The sequence below is a fragment of the Lycorma delicatula genome, chromosome 1 (assembly GCF_047948215.1).
Source record: "Lycorma delicatula isolate Av1 chromosome 1, ASM4794821v1, whole genome shotgun sequence".
Classification (NCBI taxonomy): domain Eukaryota; kingdom Metazoa; phylum Arthropoda; class Insecta; order Hemiptera; family Fulgoridae; genus Lycorma; species Lycorma delicatula.
Genome location: NC_134455.1, coordinates 270,879,216 through 270,906,217, shown reverse-complemented (window position 1 = coordinate 270,906,217; position 27,002 = coordinate 270,879,216). Strand labels below are relative to the sequence as shown.

Genomic DNA, 27,002 nt, shown 5'->3' with positions numbered 1-27,002 from the left:
ATTTAATAAAGATCTCAGAGATTGAGGAGTTCTTTGGTTTATCTGATGTCTGGATGCTTTCAGGCTGCCCATGATCCTGAGAATAAGATATCTCCTGATTGGTTTCAAGACATCTATGGTGATGAACACAGGTAGACAAGCATGTGTTCATCAGTCCTCAGCTCCATCTTGTTCTGTGCATTAATAAAATTTGCATGGTTTTGCCCTCCCCTTCTTATCCTTTATTTGCCAATAATTCAAATATATTGTCATTTTCCTTTAAGTAGCAATAATTTTTGTAAATCATTCAGTATATTTCCATATAATATATATATATATATATATATTTCCATATAATTCAGGGGAATTTTCAGAGATTGCCAAGTGGTGAACTCAAAAGTATTGCATTAACTTTTTAGTCCTTCATTTGTATTCTTGGGATTAGAATTGATTTTTGATAGATTTTTCGGGTATCTCAGATATTAATCAGGTTTTTTCTGGATTTCACCATCTTAATAAGTAAGAGAATCTCTTTCCACCACGATTAGGAGGATACTATTCTTGTCTTTGAATGTACCCTTCTGATTATTCCAAGTATTGAGTATGATAATGTGACTAAAACGTTAAACAATGTTTTAAGAGGGTACTGAATTGTTATATTCCTGTTTTTTTTTTTTTTATTTTAGACAATTTGATGTTTATATTATACCATTTTTTAACATTTAGACTAACTGGAATTGAAGTAGAGATTGTACAAGGTTTGATAAAAAAAATAGTGGAATTTTAGTTTTTCTCAAAAAATCGTTATTTATTCATCAATATTGATTTTATCACTTTAAAAGTACTCCTCTTCAGATGTAATACATTAGTGCCAGCGCTTTTCCCAATTTTTGAAGCACCTCTGGAATGCAATTTTCAATACAGCATTTAGTTCCTTCAGTAATTCTCTCTTTATCTCTTCAGCGTTAGAAAAACATCATCTTACATGGCACTTCATTCAACAACTCTTCATCAATGTTCATTTGGTACTGCTTTTTATTGAAATTTCAACAGTTTTGGAACAAATTTTGCTGCCACATATTTCATGCCCAAAACATCTGAAAAAATTGCTTGGCATGAGCCAAATGATATGCCAACATCATCAGCAATCTCTCTGATAGTGATTCAGCGATTGTCCATAATCATTTTCTTAACTTTTTTGACATTGACTTTAGTTGTAGATCTGCTGGAACATCCAGGGTGCTCGTTATCCTCAACATCTTCATGGCCCTTTTGGAAACGTTTGTACCACTTGTAAATGCTTGTTTTATTCATAGAATCGCTAAAAGCAACATTCAGCTTTTACAATTCAGTGCTGCACTTTGTTCCATTCTTAAAGCAAAATTTAATGTAAATTTTTGTTCCATTTTTCTGCAAGTTAAAATTTGCTGACCATACCAAAACTTGTGTAACCTTTTCAACAGCTAACAATAAACTAAGCTTCCGATATGGCTACCAATGTAAATATACATTAGGGAAAGTATGCCAGCAGAAAACAACATAAAAAAGTTGTAACAATTGGACTTGTACAGCTCGGGAAATTTAAAAATTCAGAGTATTTTTTTATCAAACCTTATATTTCAGTACTTTGTATGTTACAGATTAATAATTATGAATAAGATTTCCTGTTAACTCTCTCTATCAACATTTTATGTTTTATCATAAGTTTTTTGCAGAGTATTACTTCCAGATTCCTACTTCTTGAACTTTATGGTTCATCCTTTACAGTTTCAACTGTATTCCGGGATTCATTCTGAACTTATATATTCTTATTGAGTTGTTGGCATTATTTATCTTTTGATGAATTAAAATTTTCTAATATAATCGTCACCTTTCTAGAATTTTTTATTTTGTGTTCTGATTTACTTTAATCTATTTTTTCTCAATTTAATTTCTTTTATTTAATATTCTGCTGTATTATGTTTAATTTTTTTTGTTATACTTTTATAATGTTTGCAAATACTGTGTATCTTTTACAATATGAGATGACATACATTGATTTGCATTGATATTTGTTATTTGAGTGTGTTGCGATAGGACTCTCAATACCTAGCAACAAATAAATTAAATCAGTCATGTGTATTTCATCATTAGTGTTTTGCTCTACCTTTATTTATTTTAACAAATAGTGCTTGTTTTCCATGTTAACCATGCCCTGCTTGCTGTATTCTCTCTTTGGTTATTATTTTCTCCACTTTTCCAGCATACCACCATATTCCTTTCAGTGTTTAGACAACCTCTTCATATACTGTCGCCTTTGAAAATCGATCATCCTTTTCCTTCTTCTTCTTCCTACCTATTCTCTTTGCTTTTACATCATCTTAGTAAATACTTTCTTCTTAGAAACTGTCTATAGTCCAGATGCTCTTTTCCTTTTTCTGATCAGTCTTAGTAACTCTCTTACTTAATTTTTTATCTTTAGCACTTATACAATTTTAGGAATTTTCTGGATGAAGGTGGACAGGAGAAACTACCAAATTTTAATCCAGCATATAGTTTGTGAGATTATTTATTTTCTCAAAATAAATATATTACTTAGAAAATGCCAATCCAGCATAGAGTTTGTGAGATTATTTATTTTCTCAAAATAAATATATTACTTAGAAAATGCCATGAATTCTTTTGTTAAGAATTTATTATCCTTTTATAGTGTGTTTTAAGAACAAATTGTGCATAATACATAGTTAGTATATTTTTACAGACAGATGTATTAGAAAATGTGCAGGAAGTCTGGGAAATACCGAGTAATCACCATAGAGTCCCAGGTCATTACCCTACCACAATGTGTTTTCCATCATCTGATCTCGTTGTAGTGGCAGATGGTGCTGGTACACTGTATATTGTTTCCCGACAAAATCCCTTTTGGCAGGTATGTACTTCAAACAATTACAACATAGCCTTATGCAACATTCTTTTTAATTTTTTATTGCTATACTGTAAACAAAAATCCTTTACTCAAAGATACTTACAGTTGCCAGAAAGTTTAGGGACAGATCTAAACAGACATGAACTTTTGAAAGAAAGTAGTTTTAATGATACAAAATATGAAAATTATGTAAACTACATATTGTACTTGTAGTTAGTGGGTTTCCCATTATGGTTCAGTAGTCAATGAGGCCTCCATTAGCCTTGTTGCACTTCTTCATCCTCTTCAGCATGGAGTCAATAAGCTTCAAACACTTATAATTTACGCCAACATAAACTTCAGTTCAGTCTTATTTTTATCAGTTTTTATTTCTTGGTATAGTGAGAGGTGTGACATAGTCATTGTCTTGCTGATAGATAAAATTTTCACCATGAAATTTTTTTATCAATGTTAATAAACCTTCAACATAAAAAGCTCCCTTGGACTATCAGATATGATGGAACCCCACATCATCATAACCTTGTCACTGTCCTGAAGTACTGGAGCTACACAAGCAGGCAAAAATTGTTCAGTGTTTGTATTTTGGACCCTGATTCTGCACCTAGGAAATAGTTCAAATCATCTGAGAAGGCAACGTACCTCCGCCTCCTTTAACCAGCCAAGTCAAGCCTTACACAAAATTTTGTGTCGCTTTTTAGTCAGATCATTTTGCAAGAGTTTGCAGAGTGTATAGAAAAGGTTCATACCTATTTCCTGAAGCCTTGAAGACACAGTAGAAAACCAAATATTAAGATCTTCGTCAATTTCCTTCATATTAGACAATATATCACTACAACTTTCATTTCAGTTTTTATGACTCAAAATTAAAAGCTTTTAATTCTGATAAGGTGAGGTTTTGTGCAATCTGCCACTTCATGCAGCTTCAGTGCCAGTTTCCGTAAATACCTCACTGTGTTCTCAGCTCATGTTTTAAACACATTAAGTTTAGATGCTATTGATCAATATGCGTTACTGCACTTGTGTATACCAATAATTTTCCACATGTTATCTTCAAACACAGATGATCACAGATTACAGAAGTAGATTCACAGATTCAGATGACATAGAATTTACTTTCACAAAACAGTAAAAAGTATAGCGAGGTTATAAACACAGTCTAATACAACACAGTCTAACACAACAAGGCCATAAGAGAATGCGCATATAACCGATCTGTCACAAACAAGACATGGAGAAAACAGCTGTGCAGTCAGAACAGGTATAAGTGTTGCCAATCAGGAGTTATCGTGGAATGATAATGCCAAATTTCCCAAAAAAAAATTTGTTTGAGACTTGACCAAATGATAGGAATTTTTGTCCCTAGGATGTATTACGATCATTATGCCACAATAAACTGTCATAAAATTTCATAGCTACAGGACTAGCCATTTTTGAGAAAAAAAATGTTATTTGGAAAAACAGGGTTTATCCCTGTTTTAAAAATGAAAAACCATTCAATCTCCAAATGTATTAGTTCTAGAGCAGTGAACATTATACTGAAAACCCATATTTAGATGCCTAATAACGTCATGTAAAAACATTGACTGAATTGCAGTTAGTTTAGGGACAAAAGCTGATTCGAAAAAAAGTAGGCTTGTCCCTCACTAATCATTCTGGCAACACTGTATGTTTTATTTATGAATGTTCCTTGTTTTTCAAGAATTATTTTTAAAATTTAAGTGAAGAACTCACATTTTAAGTATTGTATAAGATATTGTGTAAATTTTCTTTTAATTATTATATATTTAAACATTTAACTAATATTAAGTGATTTCTTTGATTTAAAAAAAATATAATAAAATTAAAAATTTATTATCAAAAATGTTGTCAATTTTTGTAATGTTTATTGTTTATAAGGTTAAATATGGAGAGGAAGTAATTGGTAAGGAGAAGCCATTTTTAATATTTGATTGTCGCTGTGAATGTATAGACTCTCAGAGATTACTACATACACTGCTTTTGCATTTAGAATTGGCCTCAGAAGATACCTGTACAGATACAGATGATAAAAGAAGAGGTGTTACATATGTGGAATGGATAACGTTTGTAGAAGGTAGCATGTTTTTTACATTTAGCTAAAAATGCATTTATTAAATAATGATTATTATGTTAAATCTTAATTTTATTGGTAACTTCTGTTCAGTAAAAAGCTTTGAAAATATTAGAATATAGCCAATTTCCTACAGATCTCCTAGTCTTATATTCTGTATGTAGATTTGATGTTTTGCTCAATGACTTACATCAGAATAAATCAAATTGTGATCTATTATATAACTATTTGGGATAATACTGGACCTTAGTTCAAGTCCAGTCAATGATAATTTCTTTTAATTGGATTTATTATCCTCCTTTCCTGTGTGACCACTGGACTTTGACTATTCTGAAAGTTATCCCCATAGAAAAAAAAATTAAACAAAATATATAAATCTTTGATTTTAAATTTGGCTAAGTTTATAATGCTTGTAAATTTTTGTTAGTTGTTTTGTTCTTAAGAATTAGTTATATTATTTTCAGTGCTTAGGTTTTTAAAAATTATTTGTTTAATTTTAGTTGTATTTTTAGGACTAAAATATGTTGTGCCAACATTTGCAGTTTTACATCAAGTTCAAGTTAATTTTTTTTTAGAGTTATTAATCTGTACTAAAAAAAAGTAGAAATAAAAAAAGTTAACAACAAAATCAAAAAATTAAAAACAGCAAAAAATGAAAACAAAAACTAGACAAAAAATCACAATGATGAAAATAAAAACCTGTTTTTTTATACTTATGTTGGTATTCATTCCTTCCTATTTGGGAGTGATTTTAGATAAGTGGGAGTGGTTCCTATCTAAAAACCACTCAGTTTTAGGAAAAACACATAATAGACTTTTTTTTTTAAATAGATTCTAGTTAAAGTAAATTATTAAAATTTAAATGTAATTATAACATTTTTAGGCCGACAGCCATTTTTTTTTTTTAAATTTTTGAGTGGTACAAAGAAAGAGTTATTGAATATGAGGAACACTTAGGTAATGTGTTTAAGAATCACTAAAATGTTGCTTTGTTTTATTTAAATGTTTTTTATATAAATAATTTTCTGAATAAAATGAGATGATATAATTTGTAGAAAAAAAGATATTCATAATGTTATAAAAATTAAAAAAAAAACCTTTAAGATTTTCCTTTAATTACTTTATTATTTTAAACAGATAGATATCTATTTTAATTTTTATTATATAAAAATGTAATAATAATGAAATATTTAGGTTAAAGTAAAAAGAAATTTGTTTAGTTAACAAAATATTATTTTATGAAATAAGCTAATGCAGTGAACAAGATGATTATAACTAATGATGTCTGTTATTGGTCAGTTAGACCAGCAGTAGTAATTTATAAAAATTGCGACTGTATAATTGAATTATTTTCACAAATTTATTTTTATAAATTTTTATAAGTTTCTCCTTGTACTAGTTTTGTTTTTTTATAACATTATTAGAAATGTGTGGCAGAATTATTTTAGTATTAAAAAACATGTTTAAGAGTAAATTAATATTTTAACTGTTTATAATATTATAACTGTTAATTAATATTTTAACTGATATTTATGATTAATATAATTTGCATTGTTTCTTTGTGTTATAAAAAGATAATAATTTGGATTACGCAGAATATTTTAATACATTTAATCTAATTCTGATTGTAGCAATCTGGTATAAATTAAGTAAAATTTGAAATATTAATGCTAGATTATATGATTTTTATACCTAAAAATGGCATTTATTTTGCAGAAAATTTAATGTTTATTTGTTGTTTTAACTTATTTACCTCTCAGTTAATATTATCTATTTTGGAATGGTTTGTAGTACTGGGTGATTCAAAAAAGACTTCACAACTTTAAAAGCATATAAAAATTTATTTAGATAACTTACAGGTTCACTGACATTCCAAAAACTGCTTGGCGCATATTACATAAACAATTGCATTAGAAGCCATACAAACTAACCATGGTTCAACACATTACGGATGATGACAAGAGTTGCTCGGCTGCAATGATGAATAGAATTACAGACAATGATTCATTTTTAGACAGTGTAATTTTTAGTGATGAGTCAACATTTTACATCAATGGCAAGGTATACAAGACTTCAGAGGCAAGTGGTGTTTACCCCATAACTGCCAAATATGAGGTAGCGAAAACCCTCATGAAACTTTATAGCACATTTGTGATAGTTATAAGGTCAGTGTTTTTGTTTTTTTGCCTTAAACAAACAAAGACTGTATAGTCCATTCTAACAGAAGGCAAAACTATAAATGGTATCTTTTTTCAGCTTTAAAATTTTCTAATTCCTCAGTTAGACGATGATCGAGGTGGACGCCATTACTACCAGCAAGACAAGGCACCATCTCACTACCACCTAGAAGTCTGTTATTTTCTTGATACTAGATTCCTAGGTTGGTGGATTGGTCTTGAAGATCCAATTGTATGGCCATCTCACTCCCAGATTTGACTCTACTAGATTTTTTCTTGCGGGATTTAATTAAAGATCGGTTTTATGTTCCACATTTGCCTGTCAATCTTGTTGAGCTAAGACTGAATTAACGCTGTAGCTGAAGAGGTAATGCCCGACTTACTGGCTGTAGTCTGGAATGAAATTGACCTCAGGTCAATTAGATTTGTTTGTTTGTGTATGTGTGTGTATACATATTTTTTGAAAATTCAAATAATTCATCAACATATCGCTCACTATGCTAATACTTCAAAATTAACTGAAATTCAACCACCATAACATAGTAACAAATAAGTAAACTTAAAAAACTAGCACCAATAAAAATAATGCTAGTTTTTAAGTTTATTGCTGTGTTTTGGTGGTTAAATTTCAGTAATTTAAAAAAATATATATATATACACACACACACAAAAGTATATACGAGTGATTCCAGATTGCATCCATCTCTTGGGAAATGGTTCTATTGCCAAAAATAAGGGAAAACGTTCATATGAACGTGGGGGTCAGAAAGCATTTTGTTAGTTAATTTTGGTTCATGAAACATGTAGCTCTGCTTTCTTCTTCTTCTGTGAAATTAAACTGTACTAAAATTCTTGGGGTACAAATCAAGGGATAAATTTGGTACTTCCTTCCTTACTGAATAAAAGTGGTCCCAGACCTCGTTTTGTCAAAAGATTCACTTTTGTAGGATTGGAATAAAATAGCTTTGTTAATTTACTAATAAATAAATAAAAATTTCTAGTTACCTTTGTAGAGAATTTAATTTTGAAAAAAATTGATGTAAATTACATCTATAAAGAGAAATTTGAAAAGTTCAGTAGTATTTAAAAATAAAACACACAAACTGGATCGGTAAAATGATACAATTTCAAAAAGAACAATTTTCATCAATGTGTGAACAACATAAAAAACTTTTTCCCATCACAGTGATTTGCGGTTGATAAGCGCTCTGCGAAAATATGTTGGTCTGATTGCCTCCCTTCAAAGTCTTATGCTACCCTCTTGTGAAAAAATTAAAAAAAATTACAGTATATTAAAGAGATTTAACAGATTTTGACCAAAAAAACGTTACGACTGGATATTTTTTATGCCTGTAACAAAAATAAAATTGAAACAGTACAAAAATTACGATAATTTAATTGTAGAATTTTTCTTTGCGCATTTCTACCACGTTTTTTATTAGCAAATTTTTTTTTTTTTGCATTGTGTTTATGAAACGTACTTTGCTGATTTTAAAAATAATACTTTCAAGCAAATTAGTTGAAAATTGGGCAAGATATGATGAAAACCCTGTGTCATAATCACAGATTAGTAACATATGTTAGTATAAGTGAAAGTAGATTCAGAAAAGTACGTTTTATAAAAATCCCCACCACTGAAAAAGGTATTCAGATTGACAAAAAACAATTTTTACTGTATAGTGTTATTCATTACGAATCGTTATGTGTTACATGTTTACCGTTATCATTTGTCTGAAAAGATATTTATAGACCTCAAGTAAAAGTTACGTATTTATGACCACAAATTCCTTCTTTTTTTTGTGTACCGTATATCATAATGTGTTTGAATACATCGATATGTTGCTAGTAAGAAAAGCTATTTTTGTAAATAATAAATAAATCCGTAACCCTCATAGCAATTATAATACACAAGAATATTACTTGGCAAAGCTGTATAATGTACACATTTCCTAATAACCATAGACAGAATTTCATCCATATATCAAAATCAGGTGGTAACAACTCTTGTATGTATGTTGTATGGAATGGGTATAATTGTTGCTCCCATAACGTTCACCACACGAAAGCAGTGTGACAGCCTTCTGGTACTTGAGGCAGGAGGTAATTGTACTACATTATATATTGCATCTTCAGCGTTGGCATTTCTCACAAAACATTATGATCAGCATTGTGGTTTAAGCATACCTGTTTCTCAAATTCGCCTCTCTGAAGCTTCAAATGTTTTGTGATTCAGTATTCTTCGATCTATATCATTTTCGGGTATTCTCACAGCAGTCAATCCATTTTTATTTACTTAACCATAAATTAACAACATATATGTGCGTCAACTCCAAATGAAAATAAATTTGTGGTATCACTTGTTGCGAATGACTGTCCAAACAGTAATAGCACAAACACCACATAAATGATTATTCAAATGCTAGACATTAGACTTAATTGTTGATCAGCTGTTACTGCCACCCTATGAAAAAATAAAAAAATTGTTATGCTTTAGAAGGATGTCTTTCAAATTTATTTTTATAATTTTTAGTATTTATCATAAATTGACTGTTTAAAATTGTATCACTTTTCCAATCCATTTTGTGTGCTTTATTTCTAACTAAAGTTGAACTTCTCAAATTTGTGTTTTTTAATGACATTACTGGTAAATTAAAAAAAAATTATTTTATTCCAAATATAAGAAAGTGTATTTTCCAACAAAACATTATCCCTTTTTTCTTAAAACCTAAGTAAGATCTAAGTTAGATAGAGGTTTGGAATCACTTTTATTCATTTTCTTAGATCAAAAACCATAAGAAAGCACCAAATTTACCCCTTGATTTGTACACTAAGAATTTTAGTTTGGTTTAATTTCACAGAGGCTGCAAAAAGTAGGGCTAAATGTTCGAGCCAAAAGCTTGCTAAAGAACCATTTTCTGACCTTTGTTTACATGAACTTTTTTTTTCTTATTTTTGGCTATAGAATCATCTTCTTAGAGACTGCCATGCAATTTAGAGTCACCTTGTGTATGTATATTTAAATACTAAAAAATAACAGAAATATTTGTAGATTATTTTTTTATAAATTTATTTTGCATATTACAAAACAACTATTGATCAGACTCAGATAAAATACATTATTTCAGACAAGAATAATAAATGTGCATATGATTTATTCATATTTATAAATAACAATTATATACATGGCATAAAAAAGTTTTCATAAAATTAAACAGGGACATTAGATTTTATCTTAAGAAAATAAGATAAACAGAAAAGTAGATCTGCTAAATAAAATAGGTATATATAAAATTTATTACTTCCTTGTATGAAGTAAAGGAAAGTATTGGGATAAAAAAAAAATTGGTTTTCAGATTTCAACAGAAATATTAATTTTGACCATCTCTGAATCCATTTTGACTAGTTTAGGCGTGACATTTGTACATATGTATGTATGTACGTATCTCGCATAACTCAAAAACGATAAACCATAGGATATTGAAATTTTGGGTTTAGGAATGTTGTAACATTTAGTTGTGCATCTCCCATTTTGATTGCAATTGACTGAACCAAAAGTGTCCAAAAAAGTCTGTAATCCCAAAAAATTTGGATTTTGAACTTTTTCTTAACTGCAGTAATTAGCTCTCTTATAGAGCTTTTCAACGATACATTATAAGTGGTACTTATTTTCATTGGTTCCAGAGTTATGGCCAAATGAAATTTTAATTACTGAAATATTTGGATCTTACAAGGGAAGGCACATCAATTTGAATCACACTTCATCTCTTTTTTTAAATTTATTTTTTAACTTCTTTTTTTAAATTTAAATATATTAATTTACTAATAATTATTAGCCCGTGATGGTAAAAACTTTTGTTAATCAGTAACTCACGAAGATATGAATAATACTGATCTAGTAATATGGGTAATAAAGGGACTTTTACTGTATTCTAATATTTCATGTAAGATTGTTGAATTAATAATTGTATAAATATTTGATGTTAATAAAAACTAATATTTCAGCAATTGTGTTACTGTCCACTTTATTAAAAGAATTGGAGGATCGCTCACTTTCATATGAAATAAGTTAAAATGAAGTGCAGCAAAAAGTGTGTATACGTACTTTAATAGGCATAAAGGAAGTCATTTGGTGTCCACTTCAGATTTTTTTAAAATCAGTAAATGAAAACATAAATCAACATTAAATTTAACAGAAAGAATAAAGAGGTTGACAAAAGTCCTCCTAGAAGTAATTTATTTGAACTGAGGTTTATACATAAATCTTAAAAATATATCCCATGATTAAAAAATTATATTTACCTGTTGATAATTTTCAACATTAAGATTGATATAACTAACAGCAATATTACAATATATGTATCCAATAACAATACATGTGTCAAGGCTGTAGAATGAATTTTTTTACCATTGCAAATACTCAAATAAAATAAGTACATTAAATAAATGTTTGGCATTGTGATTCAGAAATCTTTTAATTTAGAAGGTTTTTTTTAAGATCAATTTCATCAGTTGTAAACTGAGTAACTTACTAACAGTTTTATTTACTGCAAGTGATTTAACAGCATAAAATTCTTAATTCTTATCTCTGCAGATTTTCATCTGTTATTAAAAAAAATACATTCAAAAATTATAAAAATTTTAATTTCAAATTTTTGTAACATTCATATAAACTTCATTCAAAAAACTTTCACAGAAATTATCCAAAAATAATAAAAATGTAAGCCTTCTCTGATACTTTTGATCAAATGACAATTATAATACTTTCCAATTTTACCAATTACAATTTTACAATTTTTTTTGTAATTAGTTTAATTTTTTAGAATATAGCTCCCTCTATGAATCATGAGACTTGCCAATGGTGAGGAGGGGGCTTGAGTGCTCAGTGATACAGAGTAGCTGGACTGAAGGTGCAACCATATCAAAGAGGTATCTGTTGAGAGCCAGACTAAGAAATGATTCCTGAAAGAGGGCAGCATCATCTCTTTCAGTAGTTGTTAAGGGCATAGGTCAGGAGGACTTAAACAGCCATACAACATCACTAAATCTTCTGAGTACTGCACAGTTAAAAGATTCAAGAAGAACAAACCAACATAATTGGCATTTATAGACTTAGAAAAGGCATGTGATAATGCATACTGGATAAAATGTTCAGCACATTTGAACAAATTTAGAATTTAATATAGAGGTAGAAGAACAATTGCTAACATTTACTGCAACAGTAATAATTGAAGAATATAAGAAAGAAACCGTAATAAAAAAAGCACTCTGACAAGGATGTTCCCTATCTCCATTATTATTTTAATCTTTACATAGAACTAGCACTTAATGATATTAAAGAACAATTTAGATTTGGAGTAGCAATGCAAAGTAAAAAGATAAAGATGCTACATTTTGCTGATGGTATAGTATTTCTAGCTGAGTGTAAAAAAGATATAGATGAAACAGTGAATGGCATGGATGAAGTCCTACACAAGAACTACCGCATTGAAATAACAAGAACAAAATGAAGGTAATGAAATGTCGATAAACCACTGAATATAAAAATAGGAAGAGAAAAAATTATGGAGTTAGAAGAATTTTGTTATTTGGGAAGTAAAATTACTGAAGATGGACGAAGCAGGAGCGATATAAAATGCTGAACAGCACAGGCGAAATGAGCCTTCATTCGTAAATATAATTTGTTTACATCAAAAATTAATTTAAATGTCAGGAAAAAATTTTTGAAAGTTTATGTTTGGAGCATAGCTTTGTATGGAAGTGAAACTTGGTTGATCGGAGTATCTGAGAAGAAAGAAGAAGCTTTTGAAATGTGGTGCTATAGGAGAACGTTAAAAATCAGATGAGTGGATAAGTGACGAATGAAGAGGTATTGCGGCAAATTTATGAAGAAAGAAGCATTTGGAAAAGTATAATTAAAAGAAGAAACAGACTTGTAGGTCACATATTAAGGTATTCTGGAGTAGTTGCTATGATATTGGAGGAACGGTAGAAGGGAAAAATTGTGCAGGCAGACAATGTTTGGAATAAGTAAAACAAATTGCTAGGGATGTAGGATGTAGGGGGTATACCGAAATGAAACGACTAGCACTAGATAGTCTTGGAGAGCTGCATCAGACTAGTCAAATGACTGAAGACAAAAAAAAATGTAGTCTCAGTTGTTTTCATTATTATTTTTGCAGACTTTATGTTCAGTGAAATTATTTTTCAATAACACAAGAATATGTTGTAATTATAACAACTAGGCTAAATTTATCAATTTTTAAATTTCAAATCTTCAGCTACATTTAATTTACAAATAATTTTATACAGTAAAAGTTTTAAAAGTGCATACTTTACAACTGATTAAAAGGAACATTTTTCTAGCTGTTCTGAAACACTGTTTTCAGTCTAGTAATGACCAAAATAGGAAAAATAACAATACCTGATATTTACAGAGGTAATTTGATTTAGTCTTAATTTGAAGTTGTTATATAAGATAGATTTCATATAGTCATAAATGTACAAAATGAACTAGATAGATATTGTAATAATTATCTTAAAAAAAGTTCGGTGAATGAAAAAAACATCTGGGTGCATGTATTTTGGATGAGGGTTGCCATTTTGAACAGCTGCTGTAGTTGACTTTTATTAATGTTTTCTTATCTATTGATAATTTATTGTTATTAAATAAATTTTAATTAAAAAAAATTTAATAACTAGTGTCTGTCCATTAAAACAGAAACATGTAATGCAAATTATTCTTCAGCATTAATATTATTTATTATTATAACTCAACTTGTGGGAGAAGTACCTCCTGTATTTGAAAACGTCAGTTTGTACCATATGTAGGGGGATACTGAGATGGGCAGATTCTCACAAGTTAATGGGGGCCAAGCCATTTTTAGTCGCTATCATGGCTTGGATGGAAGAACATCATGGATTTGTTGATGAAGCATTTTATCAGAAACTATGAATCTGTGATCACAACTCAGCAAACCTTTCTTATACACTTTGGTCTTGGTCAATGTGCTGCTGTTCTGAATAGGAAAACAATTTTGTAATGGGTTTTTAATCTCACTCCAACTGGATCATCATTAAAAAGAAAACCATCTGGCCGACCTTGGACTGTTACAACACCAGAAAATGTGCAGGCAGTAAAAGAATTCATCGAGCAATTTCAAACATGTTCTCATAATCATGCAATTGCATTGGGGATTTCTGATAAGAGTGTATGAAGAAGTCTTCATAGTGAACATAAAATGTATCCCTTTAAAATGGTAATTGCGGAAGAATTAAGTGAGAGGCACTCTCATAAAATTTTGTGTAACAAATTTCAGCAGCAGATCCCCCTGCAGCTGTTGTCCTGTTTAATGATGAAGCACTTTTTATCTCCCTGGCAGCATAAACAAATAAGATTTTTATTACTGGGCTCAGACAAATCCCTACAAACTTCACCAAAAAAACCCTGCACATTCCTCGCATATTCCTTTGGTTTGCAATAGGGCAAATTGGCATATGGGGCCCCTATTTTTTTTAAGACATATCTGATTTTAGATGTTTTAAGAGTCAGATCTGTTCATAGAGAAGCTACAGGGTTTTCTACAGCTTAAATTAAACAAACTTGAAAATTCAGCAAATGCTTGGTTCCAGCAGGATGGAGCTACAGCTCACACTTCTTGACATTTACTTGCAGTTTTGAGAGACATGTTTCCTGGTCATCTTATCTCTTCATGAGGTGACATTGGGTGGCCTGCACAGTCACCAGATTTGACCCTTGTGATTTCTTTGTGTGTGGATACTTAAAAGAAAAAGTTTTTTAGATAACGTCCTCAAAGTCTAGATCATTTAAAGGATGTGATTCGGCAAGAAATCGCTGCCATTCCTCTTGATATGTGCCAGAAAGTATTGAACAACTTTCAAGAAAGGCTTGGAAAAGTATCACCACTGATGGTCAACTTTCAAAACGTAGTTTAAAAAACTGCATTGTATGTGTTTTTTGAAAATGAAAATATTTTTTTAACTCTTGTAGTTTTTTTAAATTAACCTTCTAAATGTGGGCATTACTTCTGCTACATCTTAAAATACATTATATTTTATATTTATGTTATTGTAACATTTTCAATATTATTAAATTATTATAATTTATTACTTGATCACATTAATAAAATTATTCCAGTTGAGATCATATCTAGTTATTTAATTTTATTGGGGAGGAAATGAAAACTGGTTTTTTAATCTAGAGTGACTCACTTTAAGAATTTTTACTATAACTTTGTTATTTGATTGGATTTGAATAAATAAGGTGTTGCTTTCTTTGTCATAAAATGCTTAACATTTTTTGTAATAACTTAACATAAATATCTTTGCAGCAGTTATAGAGATATTAACAATTGCTGCCATTTTGAAATGGATTAAGAGATCAGGTTCATTATTTTTATATTAGTAAACCTCTAGGTACCCTAGCAGCATACAAAATTTCAGCTCTATACAATTAACTATTCCTGAGAAATAAATTTTTATGTTAAAAATACAAAATGGCAGATAGCCAGTAAATTAAGCAATTCCAGACATATGTTGATATAAAGGTTTTTCTTTATTTCAATGTGGGTGACCAGTGATGTTCTAAATTCTTAGAACATTTTTTATAAACATTCTGTATATTACATAGTAACCTCCCTCATACTAATTTTTATAAATGAATAAAAGAAGCAAAATTTATGGGACAAAGCGAGATAATTACTTTTGTTTTTACTGTTATTTTTTTGAGTGTTTAGTACTATTTGCTTTTACTGACATGTCTTATTTATAAGTTGTATATTTAAAAAAAATGTATTCAAGCATAGCACTTGCTCAAAATTGGTTCAGTTGCATTTAACTTAAATTTATTTTTTAATTAGATATGTTTTATTATTCACATAGTATTTTTATCACGGCGAAGTGACATTACTTCATATTAACTATTGTTACAGTAAGGCACATGACACCATATAATGCGACTTATTTTTCTACATTCTGCTAATTATCAGTTAGCAACTTATATCTCTACATTCAGCTACCTGCAGTCAATTTCTTTTTTTGTTAGCAGCCCATGACAACACTAAATCTATATTCCACCATGTGGTAATGGAAATTCCACAATGTGGTTTTCACAACAGTTCTTTTAATCCGGTATAAATATTTGGAATTTATTGCTGGACCTGGAAGTGATAGTACCTGTTCATAAATGAAACCTTAATTCTTCATTAGTTGTTAATTTTGTCAGTTCTTGCAACTTTACTTCTGTTTCATTTACTTTTAAAAATGGATCTAAACTTCAATGCAGAATCTTTATACCAAGAATATCTTCAAATCATTCAGTTAAATTAATTTGTAGTTCTTCCAAATGTCATAAACTTGAATATTATCATGTACTTTTATTCTTCCTTAAGTTTGACCAACTCAGAAATGCATAAACTTTGTACTCCATTTCGTAAAGTCCACTTAAATACAACAAGCTTCAGTATAAGTCTTCATTTTGATTAAATTTAGTACATCTCTGATTAAATTAAATTAAATTCAGTTGTAAATTCATTTCGTTAAACTCCGTGTACAAACTTAACATAGACGCTATGTTGTTTTTAAGTATATTCAAGTTAAATTTAAGGTTAGCAAAGAATTTCAAAAAATTGTTACTGTATGAAGTCCAAAACTGATTAAAAAAATGTGTAGATTTTAGTATGAAATAATAAATTATTAATTTCTTCATTGTTTTCTTTTCTATGTATTAAAGTTGGAATAATTTTGCATTGAAAAATTGTTAATGATTTTGTTGATGTAATGATGTATTATATTTAACAATGTAAGCAGTCAGTTAAATTTTTTTATTCCAATGTTAATGGATCATATACTATACTGTCAATACATACTGTTTTTTACTTCCTTGTACAAGTAAAGGAAGTATTATGATTGTAAAAAATTTCGTTTTTTAGATTTCAACAGAAATACCCATTTTGACTATCCCTGAATCCATTTTGACTAGTTTTGGCATGATGTCTGTACATATGTATGAATGTATGTTGTACCTTGCGTAACATGATTAGCTGTAAGATGTTGAAATTTTGGATTTAGGACTACAATAGTCCTATAATGATAGATGTATAATGAATAGATGTTACAATAACATCTAGTTGTGCACCCTTCCTTTCAATTGCAATCAAATGGACCAGAAGTGTCCAAAAAAGCCCAAAGTCCAAACAAATTTGGAATTTTCTTAACTGCAGTAGTAAGCCCTCATTGAGAGCTTTTCAGAGATATATCATAAGTGATACTTATTTTTATTGGTTCCACAGTTATAGCCAAACAAAATTTTAATTAATGAAATATTTGGATCGTACAAGGGGTGGACACATCAGTTCAAATCCGACTTCACCTCTTTTTTTTAACTTTTTTTTAAAATTTAAGTGAATTGATTTATTAACCTCTGATTGTAAGAAAGTCTGTATATGTAATTTAATAGACGTACAAGGAAGTTATATATATGGTGTCCACATTAGATTTTTTGTTGTAGTTAATTGATGATGTTAGATCATCATTCACAAGACTCCAGGAACTGACATTATATTTGTAAGAGGAATCAGTTATTTTTATTTAAAAAAATTGCTCTTTAAAATAAGAAGTAATGGTTTTACTCTTGCATAATGTCTGCTAAAAAAAAAACTTATTTTCTTTTCTGATATTAACCAAAAATAACTCATCAGTAGGGCTTCATTTATGTAAGAGTTGATTCATTCACTTGTAATGAAAATTGGATCTATCTCAAATATCACATAATGCACTTTTGCATATGTATCCATTTCATTGACTCATCATTGTAGTAGGATTACTAATTTAATAAATTTGTCTAATTAATCTCTGAAGAAATCTTCTTAATGTTCACATCACTTATTCTACCCCTTCTTATCTTTCCCTGAATTTTAATCAAATACTCCATTTCTCTGGCTATTAGCCTGCTGTTTTGTGCTTATCTTCTGAAATAATTGTTTCTGCTTCATACAGTAATATTAGAGGTACTCTTTGATACATTTTTAAGTCCAATGTTCCTACTTTTTATTTTCCTATGAAACATTTTATTTGGGTTATAAAAGATCTGATATGTATTTCTTGCCCTTCAAATATTGAACCGTTGTTAAAACTGCAATTTCTAAATATTCATAACTCATAAGCTTCATTCTATTGCTGTACATTTCTGTCTTATTTATTGCCTTTCCCTCTGATTTCATAACTTTGTTTTTCTATCATTAACTATTGTGCTTCTTTTTTCCATTATATTACACCATTACAATATTGCAGATCTCTTGCATTATTATTATTATCCACTTGCATTAATGATTAGACATCCATATGCAGGTGTTGATTTACATTTTACTAATTTAAAAGATTCTTGCCAAACCTTCAGCCCAAAAGTTGAGAATATTATTCTCAGAAACAAATAAGAGAAATAATACCAATTATTCTAGCCTTAAGAAATGTAACATTTTCATAATTATTTTCAGGTCTTTCTTTTGAGCATTAAAAGAAAGATATTTGATTATTAAAGGAGTTACAAAATCCTGAATTATGTTAAATCCCCATGAAATTTTAATTTGTCTATATTTCAAAATGATTTGATAAAAACCAAAACAATGAACACCAAAATTATTTCAAATGCAGATTTATTATAACATCAGAATTTAATATTTAATTTAAATACATCTTTTAATACATTCACTGCTTGTTGGAAAACATTATAAACAGGGATATATTGATGTAATGAGTCCTGTGTATTTAGGTAATATGTTCTTATTCATGTAAGACATGAATGTGATATATAAGACAAATGGTTGACAGATGGATGTAAATGTGGAACAAACTTAAGACATTTGTATTCAGGACATCAAGATAAACAAAAAGATTCACTCAGAAAAATTCCCTATCTCATTTTTATTTTCTCTTTGTCTATCATTTTGTGTTTTTTCTATAAAAAAGCCTTTTATTTTGAACAAAATGGCACTTCGTTTGTTTAAATTGATTGGAAAACAACGGAGATTGTTAAGTGGATTGAAAAAATAATGCAGTCTGACATTTTTGGGCATGTTTTATTATTATTAGCAATGCTTAAATGCTTAAATCAATTAGCAATGCTTAAATCAATTAATTAAGGAAGAGAAACCTAATGCCTAAAATGTATATCAGGTGATCATTTGAAAAGTTGCCACATTTATTATTCAACAGATATGTTCCATCATATTTTTGTTTGCAGGCATGTATACCATTGTTGGGGGAACTTTTTTAAAATTATTTTAAAGAGAGGGTGGGTGGAACCCACCCTCTCCAAAATCGCAGCCCAAACATTTTTTTCAGGATGCTGCATGTTTCCAACACTAAAACCATAAGTATTTATATCGCTCCAGTATCGGCAGTTATGTTTATTAACAAAGCCATTTAGAAAGAAGATGAATTCATCAGAAAAACAAATATTTTTCATAAACATTGCATTAGCATCTATTAATTGAATCATTTCTTCACAGAATTCAGTCTTTCTGTCAGCATCATCCTCATTCAGTTCTTGATGCAATTGAATTTTATACTGAAAAAATTTATTCAATTTTAATATAGTGAAAGCAGAACCATAAGAAACCCCAGTTTCACAAATGAGCTCTGAGGATTTGCTACTACATTTCTCAAGATTTCGACCAAAGTTAATTCATCTCAAACCTTTTGATCTGCACATTTCTTATTCATGACAGATCCCTTTTCTTGGAATTTTTTACAAGTTTTACAATGTAAGCGTATGAAACTTTTATTTGGATGCTGTTCATTAAATTGTGGGCAATTCTAGCACATTTATTTTGTTCTCCATATGTAAAAAATTACTTCAGTTCTTTCTTCCAGATTGTAAAACATTTTAGTGAAACAAATTTACGAAAGACAAAAAATGAAAGGCCAAATGATAGAACAATAACACAACCCAAATGCCAATTTTAACTAAAGAACACAAAAATCTAAATAAAACATGATGAAGTAAATATAATAAATATTTTTTGCCATTAATTACATAAAATAAGAAGAAAACAATTTGCAAAAATTCAGCAAAGAAATTAAGATCTCAATATTTGGCAGAAAATTATAACCTGTTATAACAAGATAATCAGTTTTTCAACATGTTTCCAGCAAAGAAGTAGGTACATTATTATTGTTTTTTGCATGTTTAACTGATGTTATAATGCTGTGTTTACTGGTACATTTTTTCAATGCTGGAGAAACTCAAAACCCATATTTTTAAGAACAGACGATTGCAAACCTAATATTTTGGGTCAGTAACACTGTATCCCAACATAGCGTAAAAAAAAAAAACATTAAACATAACTTCAATATCAGTGAACCAATTTTTATTTGTACCAAATTACTTGTCATTCAAAGGGCCTTCCAATTAGGTGTCACAAGCTACATCGTCTCATTTTAAAAAAAATTTTTCGACCCTTGAAAATTTAGAAAACATTTAAGGGTGAAATTTTGTGTTGGTAATTTAAAAAATAATTTTCACAGTTTTAATCCACAAATTGCTATTATTTCAAATGGTTTAAGAAGTAATAACACATAATTTTATAGTTATTTTTGTTGGACTGAAATTTAAAAAAATAGTAGTACTCCAAATGGTTTTCACACCTATTGAGTGAAGGGGTGGGCAATTTAATTTTCTTTTTACCAAGATTCATTATTTTTTTTAGGTTGTCAGTTAATGTAATTAAATGTTATCATTGCCATTTAAGATTTTTGAGTTGGGGTAGGTGTAGCGAAAGGGTGGATTTCACCCCTTTGAAAATAATTTTAAAAAAGTTCCCTCCGAGAATGGTATACATGCCTGCAAACAAAAATATGATGGGACTGATAGCTGCTTAATAATAAATGTGGTAACTTTTCAAATGATCACTCGATATAATCTCAGTGTTTAATGATCTAAGAAATTCATATCACCAACAAAATAAGTATTAATATATTGTTGGAAGAGTTTATTCTTTACCAAATGATTTATTCTAAGTTATTTTTACTTCTATCATTCATTTTAAAGTAATAATTACAGTGAAATATTTTTAAATTAAATGATACTCATTTATACTTTATTTTTTCATCAGAATCTTCTGGAAGATGGTCTTTGCAGTGTGTTCGACAATTAAAGGGAAAAGGTTTGCCAGATTATCTTGCTTTAGAGCCTGGATGCAAGAGCATTTATATTGTTAACGAATTTCCTTTTAAATTTGTTACCGATACAGAAAATCCTATCGAAATCATCGAAGAAAAAGGAAAAGAAGTTAAAAGCAAGTAGCTATTATTTGATTCTCTGACTAATCCTCTATCAATTACATAGAATTATATTTTATTAATCAATCCACACCATTTTCAAAGTTGATACAATCCTGATTATATACTATTTATAATACAGTAATTAATTTATTAATATTCTTTAACTACTTATATATAGTTTATACGAGATTTGTAAATAAAGTAATGAGATTTTTTTGGCAGCCAAACTGGCAACACTGTAAAGTTATTAGTAAACATATGATTATATGAACAGGTGATTAATATTAGGTATTAATATTTTTAGTCTATTGTTGCCATGTGATGTAAACAGACTTTTCGTGAAACGAGTTTTTGTTGTCTTACAAAAATTAGTGGTATTAATTATGAGCAATATTGTGTAATCAAGTTTTGTGTTAAACTCTGGGAGAATGCTACTGAAACTTTTTCAGAATTGAAAAGGGCGTGTGGAGATGACGCTCGTCATGAGCCCAAGTTTTTAGGTGGTTTAAAGCATTTTCAGATGGCTAGGAATCAGTTGCGAACAATCCACATTCTGGAAGACAGTAAATGTCAAAAAGTGACGACAATGTTGAGTGAATCAGAGACATGATGTAGTACAACCGGCGATTAACTGTCAGAATGATTGCACAACAATTGAATTTGAACTATACCAGAGGCCATCAAATTTTGACAAACGAATTGGACATGAAAAAAGTTTGTGCAAAATTGACCCCAAAAAACCTTACTGTTGATCAGAAAAACAACAGGGTAGAAGTATGCTACGATCTAGGATGAATTGAAATTGTTTCAGATTTTCTAAAAAATGTTATTACTGGTGATGAATCTTGGAGTTTGAAGTTCTACCCAGAAACAAAACACCAGGACAAGGTGTGGCACACTACAAACTCACCATCTCCCAGAAAAGCAAAACTGAGCAAATAAAAAATCAAAACTGTGCTAATTTGTTTCTTCGATAGTAATGGCATTGCCCATAAGAAGTTTTAGCCTACAGGACAGATTGTAAATCAATAAGTTTACTGAGAAATTCCTGAAAGACTGTGGAAAAGAGTTATCCGCATGAGACGACCAGCCATCAAAGACAACAACTGGATGCTGAACTGCAAGATGCATCATGACAATGCATCTTATCACTCAGCACTCTCAATTAATGATTTTTTGGCAAAGAAAAACATTTCTATAGTTCCTCAACCACCTTATTCATCTGACTTTAGTCCCTGCAACTTTTTCCTGTTCACGACTTTAAAAAACACCTAAAAGGACACCACTTTGGAACAATAGAAAACATTTAAAAAAAATGTAACCAACCATCTGAAGAATATTCTGGTTTCTGAGTTCCAACACTGCTATGAAGAGTGGAAAAACTGTTTGAAGTGTTGGGTTGCTTTCCAAGGGAGCTATTTTGAAGGTGTAAAGTCCATGTATAATTGGATTGTAGATAAAATGTTTTTCTGAACCAGTCTCATTACATTATTTACAGACCTCATAATACTACTTTATATATGTATTTAAATAAACCACCTAGTACAGAATATTAAGAACGGACATATTTTACCTTAATTTTTCATGAAAGTACTTTCTTTCACAGGATCTCACATCCTCAGTCATGATTGAAATAATTTTGTTTTTATATAATAAAAATACTGAAATAATGAAAATTCCGTATTAATTTACAATACATGCGTATTGCTATCCGTTGCAGTATTTATAAGAGTGTCTTCTTCAAACATCGAGGTTTATCAATTTAAAATTTTGTTTGTATTTATAGTATTTGAAATATTTTTCTAATATATTTAACTTTATGTCATCTTTATTAATTTTTAATTTCTGTAAATTTGGGTAGAATGTTTATTATTTATTAGATGGTCTACCATATTAGTTAGATAAAATATTTAAAAAACAAAAATAATAATAATAAAACAGGTTTTAAATCTGTTACAATTAAAAAACACAACTGCCAAAAAAAGTAGGATTTCCAGCCAGTGCATATCATTAAACAACAATGTAATGTAAAACTGTGGAGCCCCTAAATTTCACACCATTGCCATTAGAGCCGTGACGGCTTTATGCCAATATGATTGAGTTCCTTGAATATTACAAATCTCAAGGTGAATGTTTTGAACAACATTATTAGGTTCAACTACATTTTGACATAAGCGACCACAAACAGAAATATTTTGCTGAGCCTTATGTAACTCTACTGTTGAGAGGGCATAAAACAGATACTCATTGGTTTCTAATCTCCTTTCGTTACTCGTTACCCTTCATTGGAAATAGTCGACTTGAGTTAGGGGCACTGACCAGTATTCTCTGAACCCATTCTTACCATCTGGAAACAGTTTGTTTGACCCATGCCAATTCCTTAGCCCTTTGATCTCTCATAATGTTGATGGGAGAAGCTGTTTTACTCTTCAACAGTCTGTGGTAACATTTGGTAAAATAGCCTTCATATTTAATATGTCAGTGTCAATTTGCATTATACTAGTAGTAATGATTTCTCCATCATAATACTATCAATTAAATTGCCATATTCATTTTCATAATCCTCATCATTTGCAACAACTTGCACTTGTGTTTCATGAGCAACAGAAACATGACATTTTGCAGTCACCAACGAAGCAGACCCTGCATTGATGGAAAATTGGAGATCTCTTTGCGTTCTGCACTTGTAAGACTGGGATCAACAGTTGTCTGCATTGTGACAAACAAGTCTGTTGCAAAACATATCAGCATTACTGGTGTTACACTTGCTGCAAATCCTTATGGCCCCCTTGAATGGGAGTAAATATATAGAAATAAGCATTAGCCATAAATATAGCGACTGAGTACTGGTTTTGATAGGTCATGATCCCACACTCCTGGCTTCGGAAGAAATGCTCAATGCCTGATTCTATATTGCTAAAGTACCCCTCTGTTATCTCTTCAGGTGCAGTGAGCTTGATAAGTCTATCAACTATATACAGTTGAACTTGCATGTTCACTGACAGTCACACAGAGTAACAATTCTTCTGTATTTAGGTAGTGTGGTTTATCTACCAGGTGCACCAAGCATTGCAAGAAGTAACTGTCACCATGTTATAAAACTCTGTCAAGTTCTGATGACGACTATTTAGGTGACAAACACTGCTCTTTAATACAGGATAATTACTAATATAGGATGAAGAGCGTGCAGGTGACTATTTTGTATATAGTATAATCTTTTTTTTCAGATTTTTTAAATTTATTTAAATATATATAGTGCCTATGACACTCCCAGTAACTTAACGATTCCAATGTGGAGGTCTACATCTAAATCGGTTCAGCCATTGAGCTGCAACGGTGGATATTAGAAATTAATAAAGATGACATAAAATTAAATATATTAGAAAAATATTACATATACTATACATACAAACGAAATTTAAATTTAATAAACCATCAAACAGTGTTTGAGAGAAACATTTTTATAAAAAATGCAACACATAGCAGCATTCATATTATAAAATAATATGTAATTTTCATTATTTAAGTATTTTTATTTTTAAAGTTTTATTATGAAATAATGGAATTATTTCAATCATGACAGGATGTGGGATCCTGCAAATGTACTTTCACCAAAAATTAAGGTAAGATATAGCTTATCTCAATATTCTGTACTCGGCAGTTATTAATAAAATTTAGATATAAATCTAGTGCAGCACAGAGGAATAATAATAATAAATAATAGGAATCATAAAAAGATTAATTTCAGTAAAATGTGTATGTGTTAATTTATATTTAATAGATCAACCCTAAGTACAGAATAATTGAAATAGGATGGCTTACCTTATTTCATTACACAAACAGAAGCGTTTTCGTGAACTTGATTCACATCATCAGCTGCATATATATATCACAAACTTGCAGTCCATGATAACATACCACTTATTCACTTATAATTTTATGTTGAAAATATTTTTATTTTTATTTGGTTTAAAAGTAAAAATGAAAATATTTTATATGAATGTATGTATGTGATGTACATATATGAATGTATGCAGCTGATGATGCGAATCAAGTTTGTGAAAGCGCTTCTGTTTGTGTAATGAAATAAAGTTAGTCATCCTTTTCAATTATTCTGTACTTAGGGTTGAAATATAAATTAATTTGTATTGGTACAGAGAAATATGGTTATTAAAAGAATTGCCTTTAAAAAAATTATGTGTGTGTATTTTTTTTTTTTTGGTGGGAGAACATTCATATATTATTGCATCAGTTTGTTATACGATACAACTACCAATGTAATGTATTGCTTTATCTTTTGTAAAATCCCTTCTTGAGCATACGTCACCTAGCACTGATGTAGTGTTAAAAATATAAAAGAGTTTGATCAATTTTCCAACAGATCTGTACTAACATTTATGGATTTCATTATGACTTTGGGGATCAGGAATGTCTCCAGCAGAGCTTACCTGCCCCCTAGGCACTAGGTATGTATGATTGGTAATGTTTTACAGCGTGTATTTATTGCAATTATATTAGTGCCCTCATTGCTTCACTAATGCAAAGGAAAAAAGTGCTCTGTTTATGAAAAAAAAACTTAAAAAACCACTAAAAATATAAATTATATTTTATATTTAAATAAAATGCAAATAAAGATGTTTAGATACATATTAATAATGATTCATATATATAATTTTTTTTATGATCTAGTCTAAACATTACACTTCACAAAAAATTTCAAAAGATATCTGCTTCAATTTTGGTTTATTTTAATACTGTTATTTTATATACCGCATTTAAAAAAGTTATTTTGTTTTTTATGTCCTTTATGACTTTTTATCAAAATTTTACTGCTACTATTTCTCAAGTGATTATATTCAATTTGTTTGTTCACCTTTAAGAATTCTTGAATTCCTTTCTTCTTCATTTTCCATTGCTTCAGCTGTCTCTCCTGCTTTTCTGCCTTCTTCTGTCTACACCTGTGACCACAACACTCATTTCTCGGTCAAAGAACACTTAGTTACCAACCTTCTGGAACAATTACTACTATACCATGATGCTATTTTGTGGCTATTTTCTAAATCTGAATCTCCAGTAAGAAACCACTCCTTTAATAAAAACCCAACAATTCCTCACTCTTACTCTTGCTGCCCCGCCCATCTGGACCTAGCACACTTTCACATCTCAACCTACCAAAACATTCATGTTTCCCATCACTATTATGTTTTCAGCCAAGTTGCCTTTGTAGTTCTTTAAATTTCTTCTATTCTGCACAGCAACCTACCTGTGGTGCACAGAGTTCTAAAAATAATCAAAGTATAGTGGAACCCATGAATAACGAGCTCACTTGTAATGAGCAAAATTCCAGGATTTGTTTGGTTTTCTATCTCATTAATGATAAATTAACTTGCTTTTAGCAAGGTATTGACACAAACTTGGGTTGTTATGAGCATTTTCATTTTTTAAAATACTGTAATTCAAAAAAAAGTTAACCAAATAATCTCTACACAAGGGAAATTCCATTTCTTCCTTTATGAAATATACATTTATGATTTTACATAAAGATTGTGACATT

The 27,002-nt window shown here is 29.7% G+C and overlaps 1 protein-coding gene across 4 annotated transcripts in view; it reads left to right on the top strand.

Moving 5' to 3' along the window:
• LOC142331543 (nudC domain-containing protein 1) overlaps nt 1–27,002 on the top strand; it is a 108,156-nt gene that overhangs the window by 18,083 nt on the left and 63,071 nt on the right. For 3 of the 4 annotated variants that reach the window (XM_075377546.1, XM_075377533.1, XM_075377538.1), the window contains exons 4-6: nt 2,720–2,887; nt 4,781–4,976; nt 21,280–21,462. In XM_075377546.1, coding sequence (XP_075233661.1) covers nt 2,720–2,887; nt 4,781–4,976; nt 21,280–21,462 — 547 coding nt within the window. The remainder of the gene's footprint in view (nt 1–2,719; nt 2,888–4,780; nt 4,977–21,279; nt 21,463–27,002) is intronic. The other variant, XM_075377551.1, reaches the window with a different exon arrangement.